This window comes from Polyodon spathula, chromosome 2 (genome assembly GCF_017654505.1).
Source record: "Polyodon spathula isolate WHYD16114869_AA chromosome 2, ASM1765450v1, whole genome shotgun sequence".
NCBI lineage: Eukaryota > Metazoa > Chordata > Actinopteri > Acipenseriformes > Polyodontidae > Polyodon > Polyodon spathula.
The window spans coordinates 77,195,049-77,221,719 of record NC_054535.1 but is presented as its reverse complement, the minus strand read 5'-3'; the positions used below and the strand labels follow the sequence as shown (position 1 = coordinate 77,221,719).

The window sequence follows — 26,671 nt, the reverse complement described above, 5'->3', positions numbered from 1 at the left end:
CTGTCTGCTGCAGAATCACTACATTTATCACATGTTGTTGTTCTCTGTGATTTGATTAAAAATAGTAACCAAAAAAACGCTGAATTAAGACAACGTGAGCCTCCTGTCAAATTTCAATTTACTGCTCTTAACATTTCCTTTGTAGCAGTTGCACTGGTTGTCAAGTGTGTTGCTCGTTGGCTGCTGTCCCTCTAATTACATAGTACTTTACTGATTGGCTCGTTATTATTCTAAAATATCCCACTGTAGCCAATTGGAAACGAGTTGTGACCTTGATTGTAAATGTTGGTGAGGGGGGTTAAGGAAAGATGAATGGAGGTACAGGATAGGTGACGTTGGCACTCTCCTTGCATTCTTCAATAGCTTTTATGCTTTTTATTATAATGAAGCGTACGCTGTCACATTCCTAATTCATCTTTTTTCCTCTCCATAGCCGTGACATGGAGAATAAAGAAACCCTCCGGGGGTTGCAGAAAATGGATGACCGCCCAGAGGAGCGCATGATCAGGGAGAAACTCAAAGCAACATGTATGCCTGCCTGGAAACATGAATGGCTTGAGAGGCGGAACAGGAGAGGACCAGTGGTGAGTACAGGAGCTCTGCTGTAACAGGACTCCTGACCAGCAACAGGTACAGTGCTGCAGGAGCCATTCATACCCATATAAAACAAATACAATATGGAATGCTGTGGTAAACTCTTGGGTTTTCACCACCATAGAACACTATAGCTTATTTTTTTTATATGGGTATCTCTTCCTGATTTTACAGGACTGAAAATTAAATGCCACATGCAGACATGTTTTGTCTTCGGATCAATGTTTACTGATGTTGCTGGTTCCTCCAGTGCAGAGCATAAAATGTTACTGACCCATAGGAAATGTTTGTCGCATTGAAATCTTCAGCATTAGACTCCATAAAATGGCAAGCCAAAGATTTTTATGATGATACATTGATTTGAAAAGTTGATACTATTAATGATATTAAATGTTACTGCATATACAACACTGTCTTTAAAGACCTCAAAAGTCCAAGCTTTAGATATAAGGGGAAGTTTAATGAAACTTACGTTGCTGTTTACATTTGTGTAATGTAGAAGAATGTATATATTTTATTTAAAAAAAAAATAAAAAAATTCCGTTCCTCTGATAACTCAGTGGGAGATAAATAGTGACATAACTGGAGTAATGACGAAGTACTGGCAATATAAGGGGCTTTAAAGGCTTAAAGGGTTGTAAGAGGAACAATTGGTATAATATAATATTAGTGAGATTGTCTTGATTTTAGTCTGTGGTGTACTTGACAGATTTTTAAGTTCACTTTTAAGAGCTTTAACATTAAGATCCTCTACACTGTGATCAGATCATAAAAAATACAAATAAGATGTCTGGAGTATCTATAACACTGTTAAGGATGGTATTTCTGTGCATGCATTACCAATACCTCCAATTCAAAGGGCACCTTGCACAGCAGATCATGTGTACAATATTTACAGTTGAAAGAAAGCAAGCTGCTGCTCATGCATATATGAAAAACCACAAGTCTGTGCTGTGTGTCACACAGGTTGTGAAACCGATTTCGGTGAAAGCAGAGGGCTCGGACGCAAACAAGCCAAGCTCAGAGTCCCCTGGCGAGCTGCAGAGCAGCGCTTCCCAGCAGTCCAGGGCCTGCCGCAGTCCCTCTCCCAGCAGCTCGGGCTCCTCCGTCACCACCTCCTCATCTTCGTCATCAAAAACCACTGTCAAATCTGAGTCTCCTGGCGTGAGGAGGAAGAGGGTGTCCCCTGTACCTGTGAGTTGATCCAGTCATAATGGTCACCTGTAATATGTATCTTGACCACAAACACCAGAGCTTGTTAAACAGACATTTTCTTCCATAGAGTTCAATAAAAAAAAAAAAGTTCTGAAAATTCTGTGATCTATACAGAGATACTAAGGTAATTGATATCTGTGCAATAGTCATATAAGTTGGATACAGGTTTTCAAACTCAGTGCAAAGGCAGTGACACAAATAATGGAAGTTTCAGTCACTGCAATTATTTCTTGGACTCAGTTAATGCTGCAGCAGAAATGGCTTACTGTTAATACATTAACGTTATGAATGATAACCATATTTTTTAATCCATCGACTATCATCAGAAACTTTACATTGTCTCTACAGAGTAGAATCAAATAATTTCCGTTGCTGGCTAGCTTTTGCCCATATTGTAGGTCATTTTTCAGCTTTTGTCGAAAGTTCAGTGTGTTTGAAGGGGTGAGCGTAGACTAACTGCTAGAAATCCTAGTGCAATTTTGATTTAATGTTTTAATCATTTGTCTAGCAGGCAGCAGTTTAAGACTATGCATATTAAAATGGACTTTAAGGCATTTCAGATGTGACAAATTGTTGTGCAAATAACAACTCTGCTTTTGTAATCCAATTTCGACAATCTTTATTTTTTTTATTGATGCCATCAGTCAGACTGTTTGTTTGTTTTGAGTTTCCTAATATTCTCAATCTGACCCTAAATACAGCTTGCAGATTTTTAAAACCTTGATGCCTGAACCTGATGCTGTAGGCCATCCAGTGTGCTGAACTCATACCAGGGTTCTGTTGTCTATTCAGTTGCACCTCTGTCACTTTTTTAAGCTACAGTAACTGCTTCTAGCCAGCTTTGCAGAGCTCAGTGCAAAAAGACACGGAAATGGGAAGGTTTCAGTAACCAGTTATTTTGTGGACTAAATTAATGACACAGCAGAAATGTCTTGAATACAGAGTAGAACCCAATAATGTCCCTTGTTGGCTAGCTTTTTCTCATTTGTAAGTATTTAAAAAAAAAAAAAAAAAAAGTATAGTAACTACTTCATTAATAAAAAGTTACTGACTACACTTTATTATTATAAAAAAAAACGAACAATTCTTTAATTGAGCAACTATCTGCAGGGTTGTCCCTTGTAAATAATAATGGCTTGTTTGTGTTCAGTTTCAGAGTGGACGAGTCACTCCTCCCAGACGGGCTCCCTCACCAGACGGGTTTTCACCTTATAGCCCCGAGGAAACACAGCGCAGAGTCAGCAAAGTCATGCGGGCACGACTGTACTTGCTACAGCAGATTGGACCCAACTCCTTCCTTATTGGAGGAGACAGCCCAGACAATAAATATCGGGTCTTCATTGGGCCTCAGGTAAGCTTGAGCACTGATCACATCATTTGATTTTACATCAGCATCCCTTTTAACATTTTACTGAATTAGTGCTGACTTTCACTGCAGTGGGGTTATGGAAAGGGACATGCCAGATTATCACCACCTTGTGTACAGAGATAGTGCTCCACTGTTACATGTACAGATGGGCCATGCAATACCTAGACAAGTAACTTCAAAGGCTTTCTTGCATCTTGTTTAAAAGGTACTTTATGAGGGAGAGACCGTGTGTGTCCAACCTTTTTTTTTTTTTTATAGCGTTTTGTTTTCTGTATTTATTGCAGACCTGCAGCTGTGGTCGTGGAACATTCTGTATCCATGTCTTGTTTGTCATGCTGAGAGTTTTCCAGCTCGAGCCTTGTGATCCCATGCTGTGGAGGAAAACTCTTAAAAACTTTGAGGTAATCTCATGGCAAGGTTCCAAGATTCTATACAGTAGAGTGTGTGTGTGTCCCTGTGTCACAGACAAGACACACATGCAATTCATGCCTCAGGATTAACCATTTCAACACTTTCCAAAGCGAGCGAGCATAGGTGGGCTGAATGGCCTTTCCTCATTCTTGAATTTCTTCAGTATTACAGGGATGACCGTGGTATTTTAATGTTCAAAATTCAGACAAGTATTTGGATATTTGTTCATTTGCAAAGCATAGTCAAAGTCATTATATGTAGCACTGTTTTAAAGTAAAAATAATCTGTCCCAGAACAGCAGGTTGAGTGTATTTCAGACCAAACCAGTACAAAGTAGATGTCACGTCCCTGCCATTGTCATTTCTTTGCAATAAACAAAGTGGCATCAGACACATTTCATAAAGTAATAGAATTACCGAGGTTTACTTATGCCTTTTTTTAGCTGAACAAACAAGCCCAAATTGTTAAATTTGACTGCTTCAAATAAAATAAATATGGGGTAAAAACTCATTGTTTTGGTTCTTGTTTATTTCATTAAACATAACAGAAAATAGGATCACAACATAAAACAAAACATTGATCACTGTACATAACATTTCCCTTGCAAGCTAGCGCTGGAAACCATGAGGTATTTTGGCGTGACGTACCTGCAAATGCATCTCCACATACTTACTCGCTTCCTAATTATTTGGCAACTTGGCTGTGCATCCTAATCTGGATCATTTATTTCTTGCTGCCAACATCTTCAATAGGAAGGAGGTCAAGAGCAGATGTGTTGATCCTCTGTTTATTAATTCCACACATCAGATGGAGCTGTTTTTTCACTTGACATTTTAGAAACTGGCCCACAAATTCTGGCAAGGTGGCAAATCAGTGCAAGGCCAACCACCTTGATACGTATTTTGGATTTCTATCCAATATCTGGCATACATGTACATGGATTTCTGCCTTCGAATACACGTGGATCAATGTTCGTACAAATATTCTGATACATGCCCCACCACTACTTTAAAGTAACTACAATATAGAAAAATATAACCCTGGTATTACTCGCTAAATAGTTTAAGATATTTTATTGTAAAAATAAACATGTTGCAGTATAAATGCTCTATGATTGTAATGGTCTTCTGTGTTTAGTGTTCAGGGGCTGAAATTGTGGTCTTTCCTAGACCTGTAGAAAGGCTGGCAGTGCTGAAAGAGTTAAATACAGAACTTGCGCTTGGACTGTGGGCAGAAATTTATACATGTTTGTCTTCTCTCCAAATTGAACAGGTTGAGAGTTTGTTTCAGAAGTACCACAACCGGCGCAGCTCAAGGATCAAAGCTCCCTCTCGCAGTACAATCCAAAAGTTTGTGTCTCGCATGTCGAACTCTCACACGTCCTCTTCATCCAGCACTTCCACTTCAAGCAACGAGAACAGGTGGGCCTTTACCTCAAATTGAAGCCATTCCAAATCATTGTTGCTAGGTGGATAGGCACCTTGTTTTAGTCCAATAATTACCTCCCCAAAACAATTCTCTATAGAAGAAAAAAAGTACTTGGATCATCAAAATATGTGTGATGCCTGATATAGCTTTACTAGCTGTGATTTTTGGACAGATGAGTGAGAAGGTTTAAATCACTGATTTTGATTGGACGTTTGTTTTAAAAGTGATGTTGATACATTAACATGTGCCTTCAATGTAAATATTGAAGACAGATCTCCCACATAAACCCTTTTGTTTCATTGAGATACGTGCCGCTGAAAAGTTTTATAGGTGCGTCTTTTTAAATTTATTGTAAATATATATTGCTGCAAGTGTCACTGGGATTTTGCTCTTCGTTTTGTAGTATGAAGGATGAGGAGGAGCAGATGTGTCCCATCTGCCTACTGGACATGCTTGATGAAGAGAGCCTGACTGTATGTGAGGAGGGCTGCAGGAACAAGCTTCATCACCACTGCATGTCTATTTGTAAGTGAATTTACCACGAACTTCCATGGCTGATAAGCAAAGGAAAGTATCTCTACTCTAAAACATCAAAATCAAATCTAGTTATGAACTAGATATTTTGTATCTCTTCCTGGCATAATCCCTAAATGTTACACAATTAAATTAACAGCTTTTTTACACTCAAGAAGAGAGAGGATGGAACTCAAGAGTGTGTTGTAAATTACAATGAAATAACATTTTACTGCAGACAAGCACTTAAACTATTCTGTGTCTCATCTGACAGTTGATCACAAGACATTTTGGCTTTCACTGAGTTTCGTGTGTTGCATTTCAGGGGCGGAAGAATGTAGAAGAACCAGAGAAACGCTTATCTGCCCTCTTTGTAGAGCAAAGTGGAAGTCGCACGATTTTTACAGGTACTAATTAATTATGTAAACGTCTTAATTTCCATTTTGCTTCTGAAAATTAAAAAAATATATGTTCATATAGTCAAATGGGGCAACAATATTAAATTAAATGGTTGCACCATTCTTTGTGAACTGTCTGTGATGACAATGGGTCAAGCACCTAAACTCGTATTGCACTACAGTGTTTTGCGTGTCCCAGCCACAGTTTAGAATTACGGTATTTAGTAGCAGAGACCTACACCAAGCAGCAAATGTCTGATTGTGGGAGGGACTGTCAGTTATGAATCGAGATATTGTTTGTTGAGCTGGCTTTCATCCCCACAAATACAGGATCCAGACTATCGGGCACCATTGCTTGTTTGCATGTTATCACTAGTGCCAAATGTTTGCTCTGATCACTAATGCCGAAAGATATTAGCTTGGAAAAAAATATTTTCAGAAGACATGCATGCTTTTTTCAGGGACACTGCAGAAACAAAGTGTCACCTCTTACCCTTCTAAAAATAGACTATTTACTGTTTGCGGGGATGGACGTAAGACCCATTGCACAGCGGTGTGAGGCATTCCTGGTTTTACGATGAGTTTAATAAGACACATCCAAGCTTGTTACATCAAGCTTGTATTAAAACCTGGAATGGGTGAAAATGCTCTGCAAAAGGAGTCTTATTCCATCCCTGGTTTGATATGTCTTAACGCTGTCAAAAGTCATTGTATAAAAAAGTTGAAAATAGGTCAATATCATAAAATGCTTGAAGTGTGGGTAAAGAATCCAAGGGATGACATTTAAAGTAATCATGTTTCTCAGCAGCCATGAGATGCCAAGCCCTTTGGATGCTTCTTCAGGTCGATCTGTCCATTCTCAGTCACACCAACATCACCAGCCACCCCCCACAGACACGCAGCGGAGCCAGCAGGAGAGCAACTTCAACCTGCCACAGTATGGAACTCAGCAGATCCCTCCCGCTTACAAAGAACTCGCTGAGCCCTGGATAAAGGTGAAGCTCTTATACAAGCCTGGTGTAAATTATTGTGCCTTAGTAAAATTCCAATGGTCTGTAACTCCCCTTCCCTTCTTAGAATATTCTTACTCTTACTCTCTTGTGGTTTTGACAAACTGCTTTTTGATATAGGTTTTAGTTTTTTTTTTTTTTTTTTTTTAAACACCCCTCTCCCCGGGCCATAGAAGTTTGTTCAGTCATGAGAGACTAATCTTTTACACTTTTCACTGTTGGACAGGTATTTGGAATCGAGCTGGTTGGCTGTCTCTTTTCTCGGAACTGGAATATTCGAGAGATGGCCCTCAGGCGCCTGTCACATGATGTCAGTGGAGCTTTGCTTTTGGCCAATGGCGAGCGCAGTGGCAATTCCAGCTCTAACAATGGAAACAGCCTGGGTACAGGAGCCAGCGGGCCATCTCATAGTGATATCTCAGGAGACGTGGTGGTCGAGTCGTGCTGCAGTGTGCTGTCCATGGTCTGTGCCGACCCAGTCTACAAAGTCTATGTCGCTGCACTGGTACGCTGATTCTCTTGCATTTACACAACACAGAAGCCAAATCCATATGGCATTTACACACTCTGAAAAGGTTAAACTGCATCCTCGCTGGACGTGCGCGAATAATTTAGAAGTCTCTGCAGTCAATGGGAGTGTCCACACCAGCAGTGAGCGACGTCGCTTTGAAAAATGTTGCTAAAATAGAACCTGTTCTATTTTTTATTTATTTAGTTTTTTGTCATGCGACTGGAATGAAACTGACCAATCAGAAGCAAGGTTAACACCCCTGAAACACGTCAAACGCACGCCTCAAAACAAGTTAATCATTTTATGTAGTACTAGTAGTCGTGGCTTGCAGGTGGTGCATTTAGCAGCACCGATACATTTTCTTTCCGATTATGCACGCTGCATAAAAATAGGTTTATTAATAAGCAAAAATAAACCAGACAATACATGCAGTCTATATATCTAGCATTTAAATGAAAAATGTGCACTTTTGCTGGCTTTTAAAAATGACACAAAAAAGGTCCCACATTCACACAGCTTGAACTTGTGACCTCATTTTAAGCTGTGGCTTTTATTTGGTTTGTTTGTTTACTTCTATGATAAGTAACACTTTGTTCACCAGATTTGTTCTGTGGAATAATGTCTTTACATACGCATAAAGCGATTCACCAAACACAAAAATATTATCGGGTTCCTGCTATTCTATATATTGTAAAACAAAGCCAGCAACACGCTTGTGTTCTGTGTGACACATCCCAACATTACCAAGCTCATAGTTTTGAAGATTATCAGCCATATATGTTCACTGGACTGTTTTAAAAGGAAAACTAAATAAGTCTTGCATCATACCATGGTACACGACCTTGTTCTATGCATACAACTGTACAATTACTACTAATATATGATAACAATAAAACTGTTGGGTATATAGGGATGTTCAATAACTGAGATCTGTATATTTTACAAGTCCAACCTTTATTTAAGAATGAAGTTGCCAGAGGTCAGGGTGCTAGCCTTTTATCAAAACAAGACCTGTTTTGTAACGGGACAGCCCATCTCCAGTATGTCCAATAGGAATGCACGGGCGGGGTCATGTTTTTATTTCCAGTCTTTTGGCTCGTTTAAGTCGCGTCTGGTGTGGATTGACATTCGACGACTTTGCTTGCTCGTGTCCAGTGTGTACGCAGCTTTAGTCATTCGTCCAAACACACACACAAAAAAAAGTCATACAGTTTAATCATGAGACTGGAGCTATTGATCCTGAAATGGTTTGTGATACCATGTGATGAAAGTGACACAAACAAGCATAAACATTTCAATTGTATTTGTTATGCAAGTGCTTTAATACATGTAAATACACTTAAAAACCTGTATGCCTGTTCTGGGGAGTCATGTAAAGTTCCTTGTTTGTGGTTTAGTCATTTAAAAAAGTTTTGTAAATTTGGGGGGGACACGGACAGGGGGCGCACATACCTTTTCTAATGTACTAATTTCCTTCTAATTTTAACTCTGGTCTCTAAATGAGATTGACTCGCTTACTCCGGTTTTATAAACACGTACCTTAATGTCCTGAAGTTTTAAATCTGTGCTTCTGGAAAAACTCTGGTTTCACTACAGCACTTTGAGATCTAGTTCTTTTCAGGGTGTACTATATTTGCTTTTTAGTGCTATAGGCTATATAGAGAAAGGCACCAGGAGAGGTTTCTAACCTAATTATTCTTCTCTATAGTAAAGTTTTGTTCTTTTGAATTCAGGCCTTTAGAGGGTTGACATTTGCCTGTGGCATTTTGCTTGGAGAGGTTGGCATTTATGAGCACAAGAAAAGTTTTGTTCTTTTTGGTTTTCAGGCATGTGTTTGTCAGAAAGGGTCTTGTGTTGAGCTTGTTATTCTATTATTCTCTACAGTAGAGGGGAGGTAGCTTTGTGCTATAAATAACCGCTACAGGGTTGATGTTTGAGAGCCTTTGGACTTAGTCTCTGCTTTGTTTGGAGCTAGTTTAAGAAGAAGAGAGTACATTGTAAGAGGACTAGATGCTGATGTAAATACAGTTCTTAACTACAACCTTCTTCAAGCTTTTAGTCTGCTGTTGCAGAAAGATGCATGATTTGGCCTGAATAGTACCTAATATTTAAGTCTTTCTTATCTTTTCACACAAATGGTGTACAGTAGACTGCACCATGGAATAAAAAACTGACCATAAACTCAGTCCATTTGAGTTGTAGCTACTGTACTTTTTTTGTTTTAACAGCCTATTGAAAAAGTTTGTTTGCATGTGGTTTCCGTATCATCACAGCTGTGGTTTATAGAAAGGAGCGAAATAGTGGAGAAGCATGAGAGAGGGCTGGGCTGAGCAAAAAAGTGACATGGGTGCAAACCTGCACTTTCACCCAAAGCATTTATGGCAAGTGGTGTTCAAGTAGGGTGTCCTTATTTAAAGCAGATGGACCTCCCTGTGCTGCTGAAAGCTGTTTTCTGTTGAGCCTAGGAGCCATTTCAGTTGGCAGTCTTAATTAATTCCCTGGGTCACAGCTGTTCCTTTCAATCCATACAGCCATACAGTGTTCTGGCCTTTTTGTTTTAATGATGAACCTACTATGTTCGAGCACAGGCATGTACTGTATTTTATTATAACCGTACCATATGTATGCTGCAGCTTGCACACGATTGCTTTTCCCATTAGTAATTGAGTATTCCCTCTTCATATTGGAACTCTCTCTCTCTCTAATAATTTATTGGTTGAAGGCCAAGTACATGTGCTACTACAGCACAGTCTCAAATTCATAATAGTATGCTTCTAATTTTAAGTAATGAATTAATTCCAGTAGCAACTACCTAAAACTCTGGATAAACTTTTTATTGTACCTGTCATAGTCTTTAGTGTAGCAGTAAATTTGTGTATTCCCCCCCCCCCCCCCCTTCATTCACAGAAAACATTACGAGCCATGCTGGTTTACACGCCGTGCCACACTCCTACAGAAAGAACAAGACTACAGCAGCTTCTCAGGCCAGTAGTGGAGACCATATTGGTTAAGTGTGCAGATGCTAACAGGTACACACATCTTCCTTTAAAAGGGTTCCCCTAATTTGCTTTATTAGAGGGTGAATCTTATCATTTTTCAGTTATTTGTGTAAATCAGATGTGCACGTTTTATTTTCTATTCAAGTGCCCTTAAACCCTTTGCCTGAAGATCTGGTTGTAAACAGTGCCACCTTCTGGTCGATTTTGTGTTCCTGCATTAAAGAAGTAACATTACCATTGTGAATGTTTTTAAAGAGAAATGGTTTTATGTGCCGAAGACACAAATCTGTTTATGTTTGAAATTGCAGTGGTTGCAACGCTAATGTGTGTAAAATGTTTGTTCTTACAGCCGTACAAGTCAGCTCTCTGTTTCCACGTTGCTGGAATTGTGTAAAGGTCAGATCGGGGAGCTGGCTGTTGGGAGAGAAATACTTAAAGCAGGTAAGACTGATGGAGTGACTGAACAAATTCGCACTGAACGCAAGTACAACTTAGTGAGGTTTATGCCAGCAAATATTTGATTTCCTCTGGTTTGGGTATGAACCTTGTTCTTTTGGAGTTGCCGTCATTTCTTTTTATTCATTGTTTCTATTGTACAAAAAAGGTTTTTAAAAGCTGCAGACGGGAAAGCATCATAGCGCAGAAAGACATGAATTACTGTAATATAATTTCTGCACGTACCTACTTGTGAACATGAAGAATGCAAGGATGTATTTCTTGCAATTAAGCGTTCTCATGGTAACATAGAATATACACACACACACACATAATATATTATATAAAGTATTTTTAAGATCTAAATATTGAATTGCTTGTTTGTGTCTCAGAGGACTAACCAATCTGTAGAACTTATAAATGAAGTGTACAGTAAGAGGCACTCATGCCCTCTTAGACATATTCGTTTAGACACTGTCTCCTATCTATCTATCTGTCTATCCATCTATCTGTCTATCTAGGTTAACTATTTCCTGTGTCTTTGCAGGGTCCATTGGTATTGAAGGTGTGGACTATGTTCTAAGTTGTATTCTCGGCACTCAGACGGAAGCCAGCAACTGGCAGTGTTTGCTGGGCCGTCTTTGTCTCATTGACAGGCTCTTACTGGAATTTCCTGCTGAGTTTTACCCCCATATTGTTTCCAGCGGGGATTGCCAGAAGTCAGAAGCTGTTGCAGAAAGGTACTGTTTTTCTACAGTTAAGACTTTCCACAACTAATACAAACAAACAAAGCAAATCTCTTGCAAAAAATCCATTCTGTATCCCGTCATGATTCGAACTGGGCCAGCAGTGCGGTTCAAATGTATAACTTATTAAATATGTGGTTTTTTTTTTAATTTACAGTTATTGATATTGGTTCTTTTTGGTTCCTTTTTTTTTTTTTACAGGTATCAGAAGCTGTTATCTCTTTTGAGCTTTGCACTTCAGTCCATAGACAACTCCCACTCCATGGTTGGCAAGCTGTCCAGGAGAGTCTTCCTGAGTGCTGCTAGGATGGTTGCGAGGGTGCCCCATGTGTTTGTGAAGCTGTTGGACATGCTGAGTGTGACCAGCTCTACGCATTATACACGCATGCGGCGCCGCCTCATGGCCATCGCGGAAGAGATGGACATTATTGAAGCCATTCAGTTGGGCATGGAGGATATGCACACCACAGCTGGACGTCATGACGAATTTGTAGAGCCTTCAGCCCCGCAGAACTCACCAAGCGTCACAGAAAATAATACCCCTGCCCACACTGTGCAGTTACCTGGGAGAATAGCAAGGTGTCTTGGCGATATTAAAGCTGGTGCCAGTCCAGAGGACATTGCAGAAAGGTTAGCTGGCATTTCTGTTGGACTTCCAGTGCCAAGTGCTTCTGCTGAACAGCCAAAGGCTCCCGTTCAGGCAAAGAGCAGGCCGCGAAGTCAGTGTCTGAACTCCCCCTCGTCAAATCATTCCCCAACTTCATTCCCAACTTTGCCTTCTCCTTCTTCTAACCCCCCAAATCTGCCTGTAACTGAGAATGCCAAGGTTAGACCTCAGGGTTTTATCCCCAACAAGCTGGCATCTGCCTCCCCAAGCACCCAACGAAAGTTCTCCCTCCAGGTTCAAAAGTGCTCCCCTGGAAGCAGAGAGCCTGAGAAACTGTCTCCCGTTTTCACCCAGACGAGGCCTCTGCCTTGCAGCCAGATCCACAGACCAAAACCCTCCCGGCCATCTCCGAGTGACAGCGGGAAGCAGCTTTACGAAGCGAGGAAAAGCATGAAGCTTGACCTAAAAGACCTTTCGCACTGTGAGAGTAGTTCTAGCGGCAACAACGTGTTGATTCCCAGCGAGGACACGGTCTTCACACCGGTGGAGGATAAGTACCATCGTCTGGACACCTCAGCGGAGCTAAACTCCAGCATGGAGGACCTACTGGAGGCCTCCCTGCCGCCCGCCAGTGACACCACGGTCACCTTCAAGTCCGAGGTGGCAGTACTGTCCCCTGAGAGGACTGAGAGCGATGACTCGTACAGCGATGACATGAAGCAGCATCAGCAGTGCAAAGAGAAGATGGAGGCTGAGGAGGAGGAAGCACTAGCTGTCGTCCTGGCAATGTCTGCATCCCAGGATGCACTGCCAACTATCCCTCAGCTTCAGGTGGACAAAGGAGAGGATGTGATTATTATTCAGATGGATGTAAGTGCTACTTTTGGGATTACTGTTGATCTGTATATTTTGACAGTGTCTGGGTTTTTCTTAGCATTCTGTAAATGCGTTGCATGGACAACTTTATTGAAGTGGGTATATTGAAGTGGGGATTATGCAGTGTACAATATTAAAAGTAGTCTAGAGGACAATCGTAAGTGTTGTTTTTTTTTTTTTTTTTTTTAGCATCCTATTGGGTTTTTTTAACTACACCTAAATTATCTGGGTATCTAGGAACTCAAGTTCCCTTTTTTGTTTGCCTGATTGTATACCACAGAACATTTAATAACCTACAGAACCAGATTTAGAAGAACACACATTTTTAAAAAGGACAAGATTTTTTAGAGACCATGGCTAAATTGCTAGAATACTTGGTCTGCGTCCAAGTCAGTTTCTTTCTAAAGAAATGTCTTCAGATTCAATGTTAGGTTTCTTTTTTTCTTTTCTTTATTGTTGTTCACTACGTTACACTACACTGTAGGATATTTTCATATGATAATGCCTTTTGGATATTTTCCCATGCTTTGATATCCTTGAAGTCTCCCAGGACTCTCACTCACCTACTATCAGAATTCTCTAGGGACTTAATGGAATGCAAGTAGTTTCCATTAGTATCACTGGTACATTACATGTTCCAATCCGTTCCTGGAACAAAGGCTTTCAATGTTTGGTATACTGTAAAAGCAAGTAGAGGCCGTTGTTGAAAAAGGAGAAATTACCTATGTATGTAATGATATAATTGTTCAATAACCAAGCTATGGAGAATGTCATTATTGACTGTATATTTCTTTGAAATGTTCAGACCCCAGAGACTTTGCCTGGACATACCAAAGCAAAACACCCTTACAGAGAGGGTGCAGAATGGCTCAAAGGACAACAGATAGGTCTTGGAGCTTTTTCATCCTGTTACCAGGCTCAAGATGTGGGGACAGGGACATTAATGGCTGTCAAACAGGTAATCCCTGATTGCTTCATCTTTAGTTTTTTTTCACACAATAAGAGCACTAGGTATTCAATATCAGCTTGAAGCACCGTACACACACATGCAACTTTCTATGTCTTTTTGGAACATAACTTGGTTGTGTTTCAGATATTCACACAGATCTAGCTCATTGTTGGTTGTAGCTAGCAGAATAATACTAGAAATCTTGCCTGGCTTGCATTTCCATTCTCTGTACTGGTCTCATTTTGAAAGGAAAACTTATATAGCAATAGTGTATGAATTTAAAATGTGATATCTGGTACAACACAAGGTTAACAGAACCTGTTTGCAAGCCTACTTTCAGGTGGTCTTGCACTTCCATTTCATCTGGAGATTTAAATGTCCACACCCCCTCAAGCCCACATACTGTTCATTAACCAACCAGCAGATTTCCTATTGAAATGCTTTGCAGCCAGTAAACTGATGACTCTGAACACACTGCTAAGACATGACCTATAAAATGAATCGATGAGAACCTGGTGTAGTACCAGATTTCACACGTTTTAAAATACAATATCCACGTATTTCTTTCAAAACTGCATCATACCCAAATAATGACATTGAAGCATCCAAGAGGTCTCTTTTTTTGTTTTTTAAATGAAATTATTTTGTTAGCTAGAAAGACTTTATTGGTTCATTCAAAAATGTACTTGATGTGACATTCAATATTTTGACATGTTCTCACCTCATTTTGCTGAATGTGAGATCTGTATGTATTTCCTGTAGTATTTTAACAGCTTAACAAAAGTAGCACCTTTTTTCATTTATGTATATTTCTCTTTGGCTCCCCTGAGATTCTAGATGTACTACCATCCTGCTTGTGGCAAATTGGCTTCATGAAGGGAGGAAAGTGTTTGTGCCTACTGAATCAATTGGAAAGCTAAAAATGTCTAGTTTACAAAGAAGTACACTGCAGGCTAAACTAACGGGAACAAATATTGTAAACAGTTACCCAGGATTCATACTTTAATAGAAACTTGAGTATGAGTTTGGGGCACTGTAGCTTTAAATTGGACTGTTAATAAGTCTATGCATTGCTGTAATGCATACTGTAAACAAAACTTCAGTGCATAGAAATGACTCTTCTGATTCTCGACTCAGGTTACCTATGTGAGGAACACTTCTTCTGAGCAGGAAGAGGTGGTTGAAGCTTTAAGAGAAGAGATCAGGATGATGGGCCATCTGAACCACCCTAACATCATTCGAATGTTGGGGGCAACGTGTGAAAAGAACAATTATAATCTCTTTGTGGAGTGGATGGCAGGTGAGTTGGCACAGCATTACAGAACAAAGTGTGCAGACTGCAGTGTTAGGTAATGAAATAGTTAAAGCTTACCTAATAGCTGAAAAATACACCAGATCATTGTATCCACACAGCTCTTTGAAAAGAAGCAACTGCACTGTAATTACTGCTGGCCAAATCCCTTTTAAATTGGAGTTTGTTGGAGATTATTAAAAACAAGCCTGTTTTATGTTATGGGAAATATGTTGGTAAAAATGAAGGCTTTTGAAGCAGATTTCTTTAAAACCAAATGTGTTAAATGGCTCTGTTATTGGACTAGACACTGAGCATTTAAAAAATTGCATGAAAGCTATTCAGCCATGTGCAATACAGTCCTTTAGAACATAAGAACATAAGACAATTTACAAACGAGAGGAGGCCATTCAGCCCATCTTGCTCGTTTTGGTTGTTAGTAGCTTATTGATCCCAGAATCTCATCAAGCAGCTTCTTGAAGGATCCCAGGATGTCAGCTTCAACAACATTACTGGGGAGTTGATTGCAGACCCTCATGATTCTCTGTGTAAAAAAGTGCCTCCTATTTTCTGTTCTGAATGCCCCTTTGTTTAATCTCCATTTGTGACCCCTGGTCCTTGTTTCTTTTTTCAGGTCGAAAAAGTCCCTTGGGTCGACATTGTCAATACCTTTTAGAATTTTGAATGCTTGAATTAGGTCACCATGTAGTCTTCTTTGTTCAAGACTGAATAGATTAAATTCTTTTAGCCTGTCTGCATATGACATGTCTTTTTAACCCGGAATAATTCTGGTCGCTCTTCTTTGCACTCTTTCTAGAGCAGCAATGTCCTTTTTGTAGCGAGGTGACCAGAACTGAACACAATATTCAAGATGAGGTCTTACTAATGCATTGTACAGTTTTAACACTACTTCCCTTGATTTAATTTCAACACTTTTCACAATGTATCCGAGCATTTGTTAGCATTGTTAGCCTTTTTTATAGCTTCCCCACATTGTCTAGATGAAGACATTTCTGAGTCAACAAAAACTCCTATGTCTTTTTCATAGTCCTTCTTTATTTTCAGTATCTCCCATATGATATTTATAATGCACATTTTTATTTCCTGTACCTTTGATACACATGCTGTAGCCTGAATCTGTGGTCTTAGTCATATCTTCAAGCATAGAAATCTCAGAGAAACAAATAGAAAATGCTGTAGTAGGAACTATGTACTGCTCTTAAAGTCATAATAATAATTTATAAAGTGCTCATCAACAGTAACCTGGGTTGTTTATTCTGTTAATATTGGCATGTGTCTTACTTTAACTTTGCTTTGTTGTTTAATAAAAAAACACCTATGACTTTAATCCGTTGCATGTTTAAGATCTGTAGAAAGTTACAGCTTGGCTCTTGCAGAAACAGCATCTGAGGAGCAGTGTGGCTCAAGAAACTGCTCATTAAAAGTGAAAGATTACTTTCTTAACTTTTCCTTTTCTTTCAGGTGGATCAGTTTCTCATTTACTGAACAAGTACGGAGCCTTCAAGGAAGTGGTTATCATAAACTACACACAGCAGCTGCTGCGTGGCCTCTCTTATCTCCATGAGAACCAGATTATCCACCGAGACATCAAAGGTGCGAAAGGCTAGTTCAGAAGGCAAATTGATGGAGCAGGAGTGTTTCCTACAGAGAATAGCGGTGCATTGTGCTGCTGCCAGAGCCGAGCGAGGTCTTGGTCTCGCGGTGACCGTTCAGCGCTGAAACCTTGAACTGAGTACAAGCCATATCAAATGACATGCTAGCAGTGTTTAGGAGCGCATGCTTCCCTGCAGTTGTCGGGGGAAACGTGGAGGGGGGGGTCTCATTGGAATGTGCATGTGGTGTTTGGGGGAATATGGAAGGCAGTAACTAGGGAAATGGATTTTCCTCCCCTGCTGTTGCCTCTTTGGTAACCACCAGCACTTTTTGTTGTGTTTATTGTAGGTGCCAATCTGCTAATTGACAGCACAGGGCAGAGACTGAGAATAGCGGACTTTGGCGCTGCTGCCAGGTTGGCATCAAAAGGCACTGGTGCTGGTGAGTTTCAGGGACAGCTTCTGGGAACCATCGCATTCATGGCTCCAGAGGTAAGACTGCGTGTGTGTTTTGTCATCTGAAGCTTAATTGCTGATCAAGTAGGGCTGCTTTATAAAGACAGGTCCTTGGAGTTACTCAAAGTAAAATAGAAAAGGAAAGGCAACTGCATGCTGACATTCTGGTAATCCATCGTTCCGGTACTGAGCATTTCAACTTTTAGAAAAGGCATGCAGTGTAGGACCGCGTGTCTTGCTTACATGCAGCAAGATAATAAGCCAGTTATATTTTGTCTGATGCTGCTTACAAGTTTAGTAGCTCAAAAAAAAAAAGATTAGAGAAATCCAGCCAATGCTATGTAAAGCAGTCTGAGTTGTCTGCTTAAGAACCAGCTGAAGTGGATTTAGAGTTCTCAGTAACTCTGAACAAAAGACACTAGAAATCGCTTTGAGGCCCCAACAATGAATGGGCTCCTAATCCCTTGTTATGATTGTAGTCCAAAACATGTTTAATTAGGAGAGAAATAAGTTGTCCTGGTTTTCAAGAATACTACAGTTAATTATATTTATCTTTTATCATAAGCACAGATTTTAATTCAGTGTAAAAACACAAAAATCACTTTGTACTTTTCTTTTGGGTTTTAGTCATAAAAAATTATTTCTGCTAGTGAGTATCACACAGCTAGAGGCTGTGCAAAAAAAGAATCCTTCACTTACCTAAAATGTTTTGAAAATGGTAAATAGGTTATTTCCAACAAAAACTGACCGTACTACATTTAGCAGAGTTATGAATAAGATGATAAATCAATGTATTACTGTAGCTTTTGTTATGCAATATTATAATCAAGTCATGGTAAAGTTTTTTGACATTTTAAATATGAATAATAATAATAATTCACTGACCAGTAAAGATAATAGCCTTAATACAAGTTATGCTTCTAAACCTAAAAATGTAATAAGACGAAAGTAGTAGTGTTAAATTGTGCACAATATAGGAGGTTGTGTTAAAGAAAAGGGCTTGTAACCAGGAGGTCCCCGGTTCAAATCCCAGCTCACTCACTGACTCACTTTGTGACCCTGAGCAAGTCACTTAATCTCCTTGTGCTCTGCTTTCGGGTGAGACGTTGTTGTAAATGACTCTGCAGATGATGCATAGTTCACACACCCTAGTCTATGTGCCTTGGATAAAGGTGTCTGCTAAATAATAATAATAATAATAATAATAATATCATGCCATAGCCCGTGTACATTTTGATTGCATCCAGACATGCAGCTTGTTAATAAAACACTGGGATAAAAAAGGAGCCACATGTTTTAATCCTAAAATTTTCTAGTGGCTTACCAAACTTTTCTTCCTCTCTTTGCAGTGCCTTTTCTGTTTTTTCTTCATGCGTCTGGCAAGTTGTAGATATGTTTTACTTCCTAGAATCCACATGCATACAGAGCTGTTTTTGTTTTTACTGGGTATGTGGGCGTCACAGGGAATGTTCTCGTGATGCAAAATGAACGAGAGAGAGGGGTACAATGCTAAAAAAAAAAAAAAAAAATTATAAGTAGGGCCCAGTTTAAGTTTCTCTTTGAAACATGTTGCAAAACAAAAGTAAAGTGCTTGGAGTGGCTTGCTTGTCTAACATTGCAATCTTTGTGTCAGGTTCTGAGAGGCCTGCAGTATGGCAGGAGCTGTGATGTGTGGAGTGTGGGCTGTGCTGTTATAGAGATGTCCTGTGCTAAGCCACCGTGGAATGCAGAGAAGCACTCCAATCACCTTGCATTGATATTTAAGGTATGTCACCTTCTGTTTTATATATTTCGGATTCTATTTTATAATTTTTTACGTTTTTTTTGTTTTGAAACTTTTTGTTTTTTGTTTTGGAGTCTGATGGCTTTTTCTTTTTCTTTTAAACCTCAGATTGCAAGTGCCACGAGTGCTCCTACAATCCCAGCTCACCTGTCTCCAGGTCTTAGAGACGTGGTTCTGCGATGTCTGGAACTTCAGCCACTGGACAGGCCTCCGGCGCGAGAGCTCCTAAAACACCCGATCATCCGGACAGCGTGGTAGAGGCGATACCACAAGAGTGGAAGCTAGTCGTGAAAGATACTACTGAACACAGGAAAACAAATTCACAGAACAGCGGTGCTGCAGCAGCCTTTAAACAAACCCTGAAAGTGAGGTCTCTGAAAGGCTGTTGCTTTATTATGTGACTGATGCATACAGAGCTGTACCTTATCACAATATGCAAGTTAGTCACAAGTTTAGCTTCTAAATTGTGCCTTGAGAAAAACTGGCCTTTAGTGACCATAAGAGCATCTTCTCTTTTTTTTTTAATGAAAAAAGCAATCTGTAGAGTCTTAGGACAGTTCAGTGATGAACATTTTCTTGTTGGTGCACTCTTTCGGCAATATTAGCAGCTGGGCTCAAAGTGCATCATGTTTTGAACCCACAGCAAGATGTCACAGAATTCGTCATGTGTTTCACATTGAGAGTATATTACTGCTCCAAATTTTAGTTTTTAACAATTTTATTTTGTTAAACAGGTTAGAGTAAGTCATTGTCAATGGTTTTAAAATTTCTGTTACTTCAGTAAACAGTTAGTAATTTTTTTTTTGTTTTTGTTTGTTTTGTTCAGTGGTTTTGTGTAAACCATGTGTTTTGGCTGCAGTGCATAATGTTGCAGCTTGTTTGTGCATTTTACTGTCGGACCATTTCGTCTGGTTTTGTAGTTTGAAAGATAAAAGGTCTTACATTTAACTGTTCAGGAAAAGGGGATCTTCTAAAAATAAATACATAAATACAAATATTAAACAGGCGCAGGCAAATTGATGCCGAATGTGAAAGCCTATACAGATGCAATGAAAGAATTGTCATTTTGCAGTCTTGAAAGGTGTATTTTTTTACAATAAAAAATAAATGCTTTTGAGTATTATTAAAAACCTGTTAATGTCAAAGATACCTTTGAACCTGTGAGACCTTTCTTCAGATAAAATTATGGGTTCTTATTTAAGGGTTCCAAAAGCCATGGTGATCACCCTGCTGTTTTTATAAACTGTCATTGTTACATTTGAGCCTTGTTGAATTAATACATTTTTTGATGCCATTGTTAGTTCACAAATCTTTAAAAGCAGTCTTGTTACATTTCTTGAAAGAACCACATTTGATGCTCTTCCTGCTTGTCATGTTTATCTGGCGTTTTCCTTTTCTGCTATACTGTGTTTACCAGTCTGATCACTTTGATAGAGAATATACAGTATTGTAATTATTTTATTTTAAATCCTCTGTACAGCTATTCACAATAGGTTCTTAATGCTACCAGGATATCAGAATTAGATTTGTTTTTTGTTGTTGTACAAAGGTTACTCTTATTTTGGTATTCAACACAAGCCACTTTTCAATGTTATTTTATCATATGGCAGATACTGTATTTTTTTTTGTTATTTTTCTTTCTATTTGTGTTAATTTTCGGCTGCAGTATCAAAGGAAAATGGCAGACTGTTGTACAACTAATAGATATCAATACATTGATTTTATTCAGCTTTATGGCAGGCTGTTAGGGTTTAGAGCATGTACCTAGTTCATGTAATCATTTCAACTTTAGCTCTTCAGGTGGTGATGTTCTGATTGTAATCAGCTGAGAAAAAATTATGCTTGAACTGTGTTAAATGTTCAAAAACACAAATAACATGAGTGTGTGATATCATCCGATTTGTGTTTTCAGCCGCTCTGTGCTGAGAAAAGAGACGGCAATAATATGTACTTTTGTGATTTTAAAAAACAAAGCAAAAAAAGTCGAGTACTTTTTTATAAACAATTGAAAGTTTTTATGCAAATGTATATTTCTTTATGCGGAGTACAAGCTTGACAAAGCTTAAAGAGTTCAAATGTAAATCAATGTGAAGTTTGGTAGCTAAATTTATTGTACTTGACTCCTGTACTTTTTTTGTACCACTTTTTTCAAGATTCTTGAAAGGTGGTTGTTGTTGTATTTTTTTTTTTTTATTTGTGTTATTTTATTTTTCCAAGTTTTTATTTTGTCAAAGCTTTAAATGATACACCCTTGCCATTTTATATAGTGAAAACAAAACAAATTCTGGCAGATTCTAAAACTGATGAACCTCAGCTAATCAGTATTACTTCATCAATCTCTATATCTGTAATGTTAAAATTCCTAATGCCTGTGGCTTCTCCTGACACTGGGAGTTTGTTAGTATTTCTCAGCTTGCTGGTAATTGTGGTGTTTTGTTTTGTTTTTTTTTTTTTTTAATGGATGTGATATAATCTTATTCTTTGGATCAGAGCTGGACTGAGATTGTAATGTGTAATTATTTTTGTGCTGTTCTTATGTTACCTGGTGGTACTTTTAATTTGTAAATAACGTCTACTGCTGTTTATTCCAGTTTCTACTACCTCAGGTGTCCTATAGATTTTCCTCTACCAAAGTTCATACTCTATATATATATATATATATATATATATATATATATATATATATATATATATATATATTATATATAATTATAATGTGACTGTTATTCTTAAGACTTCCAGGGCTTAAGGGCTAACTTCTATTAGCACCTTACTGTGCAAGAAAATTGTTACTGAAAACTCTGGGTTAAGAAAAGAAATTGGCTAGATGTATTCTTTGTAATTTTTAAATATATCAAGATATTTTAATTATTAAAGTTTTTACCCCTTTTGAAGCATTTTATAGCATAATTTTGAATTATTTTGGTGTTTGTCTTTATAGTAAATAAATAAGATTTTGAACAAACATTTTGGCATTTCTGTTACACTGTTCTAACAGCATTGTATATTATTATGTATATACATATCACAAGGGTCAAGAAGAGCTACTTCCTTGTAGTGACCCCTGGGCAACGTCTCTGATGGCAAAAAGCTCTTCAAATCGAACTTACCATGCAATGCTTAAGCAAAGCAATGTTGGGCTTGGTTAGTACTTGGATGGGAGACCACCTGGGAATACTGAGTGCTGTAGACCGCATGTTAAGGACGTACAATTCGAGTATATATACTATCTATATAATATAATATATATAATATATATATATATATATATTTTTACCCAAGCAGTGTTAAATTAAACGTTCGTTAGCATTTTCTATGACCTTTTTAACAACTGACTTTAAGGTTACACAGACTGATTGCAAAGATTACTGGAAAAATGTTGCCAATGTAGACCAAGCAAACCATATTTTTCATTGGAAATCAAATGAAAGCCTTTCATTTGCTCCATGTGCCAATGGAAACAAAACTTCAAGGTATAGGTAGATGCAAAACCACTAACATGAACTTCAGATAAAATAGAAGGGAAGTACAGTCTCAAAGCCACAACGATTTACACAATAGAAATCCAAACTTCTGTGTTGCCTCGTCGGGTGAAGGTAGGATTTCATTGATCCACACATTGACTGGTTGGATGGAAACGAGAGCACATGAGAAAAAAAAAAAAAAAAAAATATATATATATATATATATATATATATATATATATATATATATATATATATATATATATATATATATATATATATATATATATATATATACACACACACACACACACACACCAAATGTAAACAGCAGGAATGTCTCCTGTAGCATGATCAGTCCAGCATTTAATAAAATGCATTGACAAAGCCCATTGGCTAAGCTTACATAAGCTGTTACCACATGGCTACATAATCAGCAGTTCTTAACAAGTAAATACCTTCAAACGCCATATAAATGTATTCTATACATTTCAATGTGTATGATGGATGCAGTCATTCTGACTTCTGTTGCTCCAATAACGAGTTATGATGCGAGTGTATCAGAAGTAAAACAGAAAGCAGTTTTTGATGGGAATATTAAACTAATCTGTGCGTTATCAAATGTTTCTCTTTTTTTTCTCTATAGCTTGTTTTAACTGAGAGAGAGAGAGTGAAGTTGGGGCCAGCAGTTGAAAGGTCCCATTGTCACATGAATGGAATGAGAAAGTCAGTGAAATACCAAGCAGTTAGGATTCTCCAGGCAAGCTCAAAGGATTTGAAATCGGACAGTACTAAAAAAAAAAAGGAAAGGATGTGTAAACGTACTTGTAGAACTACTTCAGCTGCTCACCCATGCATTGCCTAAGGAAACCCCATAAATAGTCCAAGTGCTATTGTGCTATTGTTTATGGGAATGTGGGGGTCCATCTTTTTGCCCAGTTCCAATGCCCACAGCCTCGACTCTGAGTGCTTTTAGCCATCTTGAGTGCTTGCACCCACAATGTTCTTGTACCAGTATACAGTGTTGCCAGCTTATCGATTTCGTCTCTAGATCTAGTGACTTTAAGGTTCGAATAGCGACAAATCTAGCGACTTTCACAGCCGACAACAACGATTTTCAGAGAAAGGAGTTGACAAATTGTATGACCATCATGAGTCACAAACAGCTCAATACACAAAACATCTCCTGTCCTGAAGTAGTACAATGGTGGCGTTTTTGTAGTGCAGATTTCTGCAGTTCTAGAAAGAATCGCGGAGATGCGCATTCTTCGAGGGCTGCTCACTCAACTACACCTGCAGAAATCTGTACAGATCCTGCACAACTCAACGCAGCTTTGAGAAGTTGCTGCGGAGACTGGTTGCGGCTGTGAACCAAAGAGATCATGAGTGATCTGCTAATCGTAATGTAAATAGCTACAGGTGCCCCCTTGTTAACAGAAGAGAACGACGTCAATTATTTAAACAAACATAATGTACTAAATCCATGATAAGTGATGCATAATGTTACACTAAAGTCAATGTTAATCAATTACATTAAACTGACTGTAGATAGGTAGATAATCCAGACAAATGTAAAATATTTAAAAATGATCAACCATCATTAATACATGTAATATTGTTTATATTAGTGTTCACTTTTAATGGTTAAGTGATTCAGAGAGGAGTGGTAAATTGTCTAGTGACATATTTGGCGACTTTAGAATGTCTAAATAGCCACATCTAGCGACTTTATGAGGTTCCTCTGGCGACGCTGCCCATATATCCCTCACATTCAATATTGTGTTGCTGTACCTAATTTATTTGTGATGCAGAATCGTGATTTTGATTAGGGGATGTTCCCCAGCCTTGTACTGGCAAGCACTGCTTGCTTTCTGTATTCAGTGGTTTCTGTGCATAGTAATTGTCGCCTTTCAGACATGTGACAGTGGCCCTTGTTTGCTCTTTGCAGTTGTAGTCTGGGACACAGGTGCCCTGACTCTCTTTTTGAACTCATCTGTGTGCTTTATGGTTGCCTGACTTATTTATTTTACAAATCCTTTTCAAGGCACATGTCTACCACTTTACATTGACCGTAGGGACTTTATTCTCTATTGTCTCCAATGTTTGGACTGTTACTAACTGGGGACAAATTTCATGCAAAACAGGATGTTTTAGAGGTAAACTCCCTTATAAAATACTCACTTTTAAATAAAATCTAATAGCTTTTCGTTCCTGTTGAAATATTATTTTCAAAGGTTTTGTTTAAATGAGTAATAAAACCAATGTAAATGGCCGATGAAACCCTTCTGTTTATGTTATCACTGCTTTTTGATATAGTGTAGGCTGTGGATAAAATTGTTTGCCCCAGAACAAAAGGCCAATGAAAAAGATATTTTTGAAAGAAAAAAAAAATGTCATTGTATAAAGAGTTACTTCTAACATGCAATGCCTGGTTTTGTCTAATTAGATTTATTATTATTTTAAAATGTTTTAATGGGTTCTGTGATTTTATTTTGTATTAATGTATTGTTTGTTTATTGAATTATTGAAATGTGTTATACATGTAATGTACTTTTCTTGTGTTTCCTTGTAAAAGAGGCTTTGGTCTCAATGGGAACTCTCCCGATGACTTAAATACACAAAAGAAGTAAACAACTATTCCTTCGTCATACATACTGATCATATACTTGTTTAGCAATGGGGTGCATTCTTACAAAAATTACTATGACCACCCTTTCCTTTTCAATTAATATTCTGTTATTATGTCTCTGAAGTCCTTTGCAGTTAGCTTTGCCATTTTTGTGGATTATGCACAAACATTATTTCAACAAATCAATAGGCATATGCAAATATATACTTTCTAGAAGCATGGGTTAGACATGTTTGCAACACATTGTTTCTAATGTAGATGTATGTTTGTGGCTTGTCGGCCTATCACTGGAAATTGTATTGAAATAGTCATAAGACAGGGGAATAATACAGATACAAACACGCTGTATTTTTGTGTCAGACCTGTGAGATGCAAATGACTGAAATGAAGGCAAAACAGCAGTACTTCTGAATTGACACTAGAGGGCATTGCGTTTTAATCGGGTAAACAACTTTTCAGGCGAGATAAAATGTTGGAACATTTTGGATTGTTCTCTTAAAAAGGTATTAGCTGAAACATTCAGTCTACTTGACTTAGTTTCTGTGAAATAAAAATTCAGCTAAACAGACTGTAACGCCACGGGTGCATTAGGGCAATGCATCAGGAATTTAGAATAAGCACTCATACAGTTTGATATACCTGAAGTAAATCCATAATATATACTTGTTGACAACTTTAATAAAGAGTGTGTGGGGATTGCTTTTAGGGTATGTGTGTGTAACACTTCACACATAACATAGATTATATCCCAGAACTATCTCATATATATGTGATAGAGCAGAGCAATAAACAAATAAACAAAAACAAAAAAAAACAAAACCAAAACAAAAAAATGTTGTTGATACCTGCTCATGGGATCAACTGACTAGGTATATAAAGTATACTCGGCAACAATGAGTTTCGTATCAAGTGTTCCCTGCAGCCATTCTTTTTAACTATAGATGGAATCTCATTGTGCCAAAGGAGTCTAATCACCCAAATAGTCACCCCATCGTTCATATCATAACATTTACTGTTCATTTATCCTTTAAAGTTTCCTTTTCACATATGGGCAATGGGGTGTTACATTAAATACAAAGTTACATGTAAAGCACCTACTTTCGATATATGATCTTATAACTTTGGTCTATATTTAATTTTAACTAATGAGTTATTAAAATAATGTTATTTTCAACAACAACAAATATATATATATATATATATATATATATATATATATATATATATATATATATATATATATATATATATATATATAATAAGAGGTATGATAATAAGCAATGATCGTGTGCAGTGTGATTCTGGATTATTTACTTAACGCAATATACTTCCCTGTCACTAGATGTCAGCAGTAAAAACAAATTACTAGTTTGT

At 38.1% G+C, this 26,671-nt stretch overlaps 1 protein-coding gene across 2 annotated transcripts in view; it reads left to right on the top strand.

The window, feature by feature from the left end:
* LOC121300913 (mitogen-activated protein kinase kinase kinase 1-like) overlaps positions 1-21,836 on the top strand; it is a 46,651-nt gene extending 24,815 nt beyond the window's left edge. Inside the window, exons 2-20 of one of the 2 annotated variants that reach the window (XM_041229908.1) lie at positions 434-584; positions 1,561-1,788; positions 2,960-3,160; positions 3,463-3,579; positions 4,862-5,010; positions 5,421-5,542; positions 5,856-5,937; positions 6,737-6,923; positions 7,165-7,443; positions 10,357-10,478; positions 10,798-10,889; positions 11,431-11,623; positions 11,831-13,106; positions 13,918-14,070; positions 15,199-15,361; positions 16,835-16,966; positions 17,315-17,457; positions 19,055-19,186; positions 19,313-21,836. In XM_041229908.1, coding sequence (XP_041085842.1) covers positions 434-584; positions 1,561-1,788; positions 2,960-3,160; positions 3,463-3,579; positions 4,862-5,010; positions 5,421-5,542; positions 5,856-5,937; positions 6,737-6,923; positions 7,165-7,443; positions 10,357-10,478; positions 10,798-10,889; positions 11,431-11,623; positions 11,831-13,106; positions 13,918-14,070; positions 15,199-15,361; positions 16,835-16,966; positions 17,315-17,457; positions 19,055-19,186; positions 19,313-19,462 — 4,072 coding nt within the window. In that variant the 3' untranslated portion in view covers positions 19,463-21,836. Of the gene's footprint in view, positions 1-433; positions 585-1,560; positions 1,789-2,959; positions 3,161-3,462; positions 3,580-4,861; positions 5,011-5,420; positions 5,543-5,855; positions 5,938-6,733; positions 6,924-7,164; positions 7,444-10,356; positions 10,479-10,797; positions 10,890-11,430; positions 11,624-11,830; positions 13,107-13,917; positions 14,071-15,198; positions 15,362-16,834; positions 16,967-17,314; positions 17,458-19,054; positions 19,187-19,312 lie in introns of both variants that reach the window. The other variant, XM_041229900.1, reaches the window with a different exon arrangement.
* Positions 21,837-26,671: the final 4,835 nt, after the last annotated feature.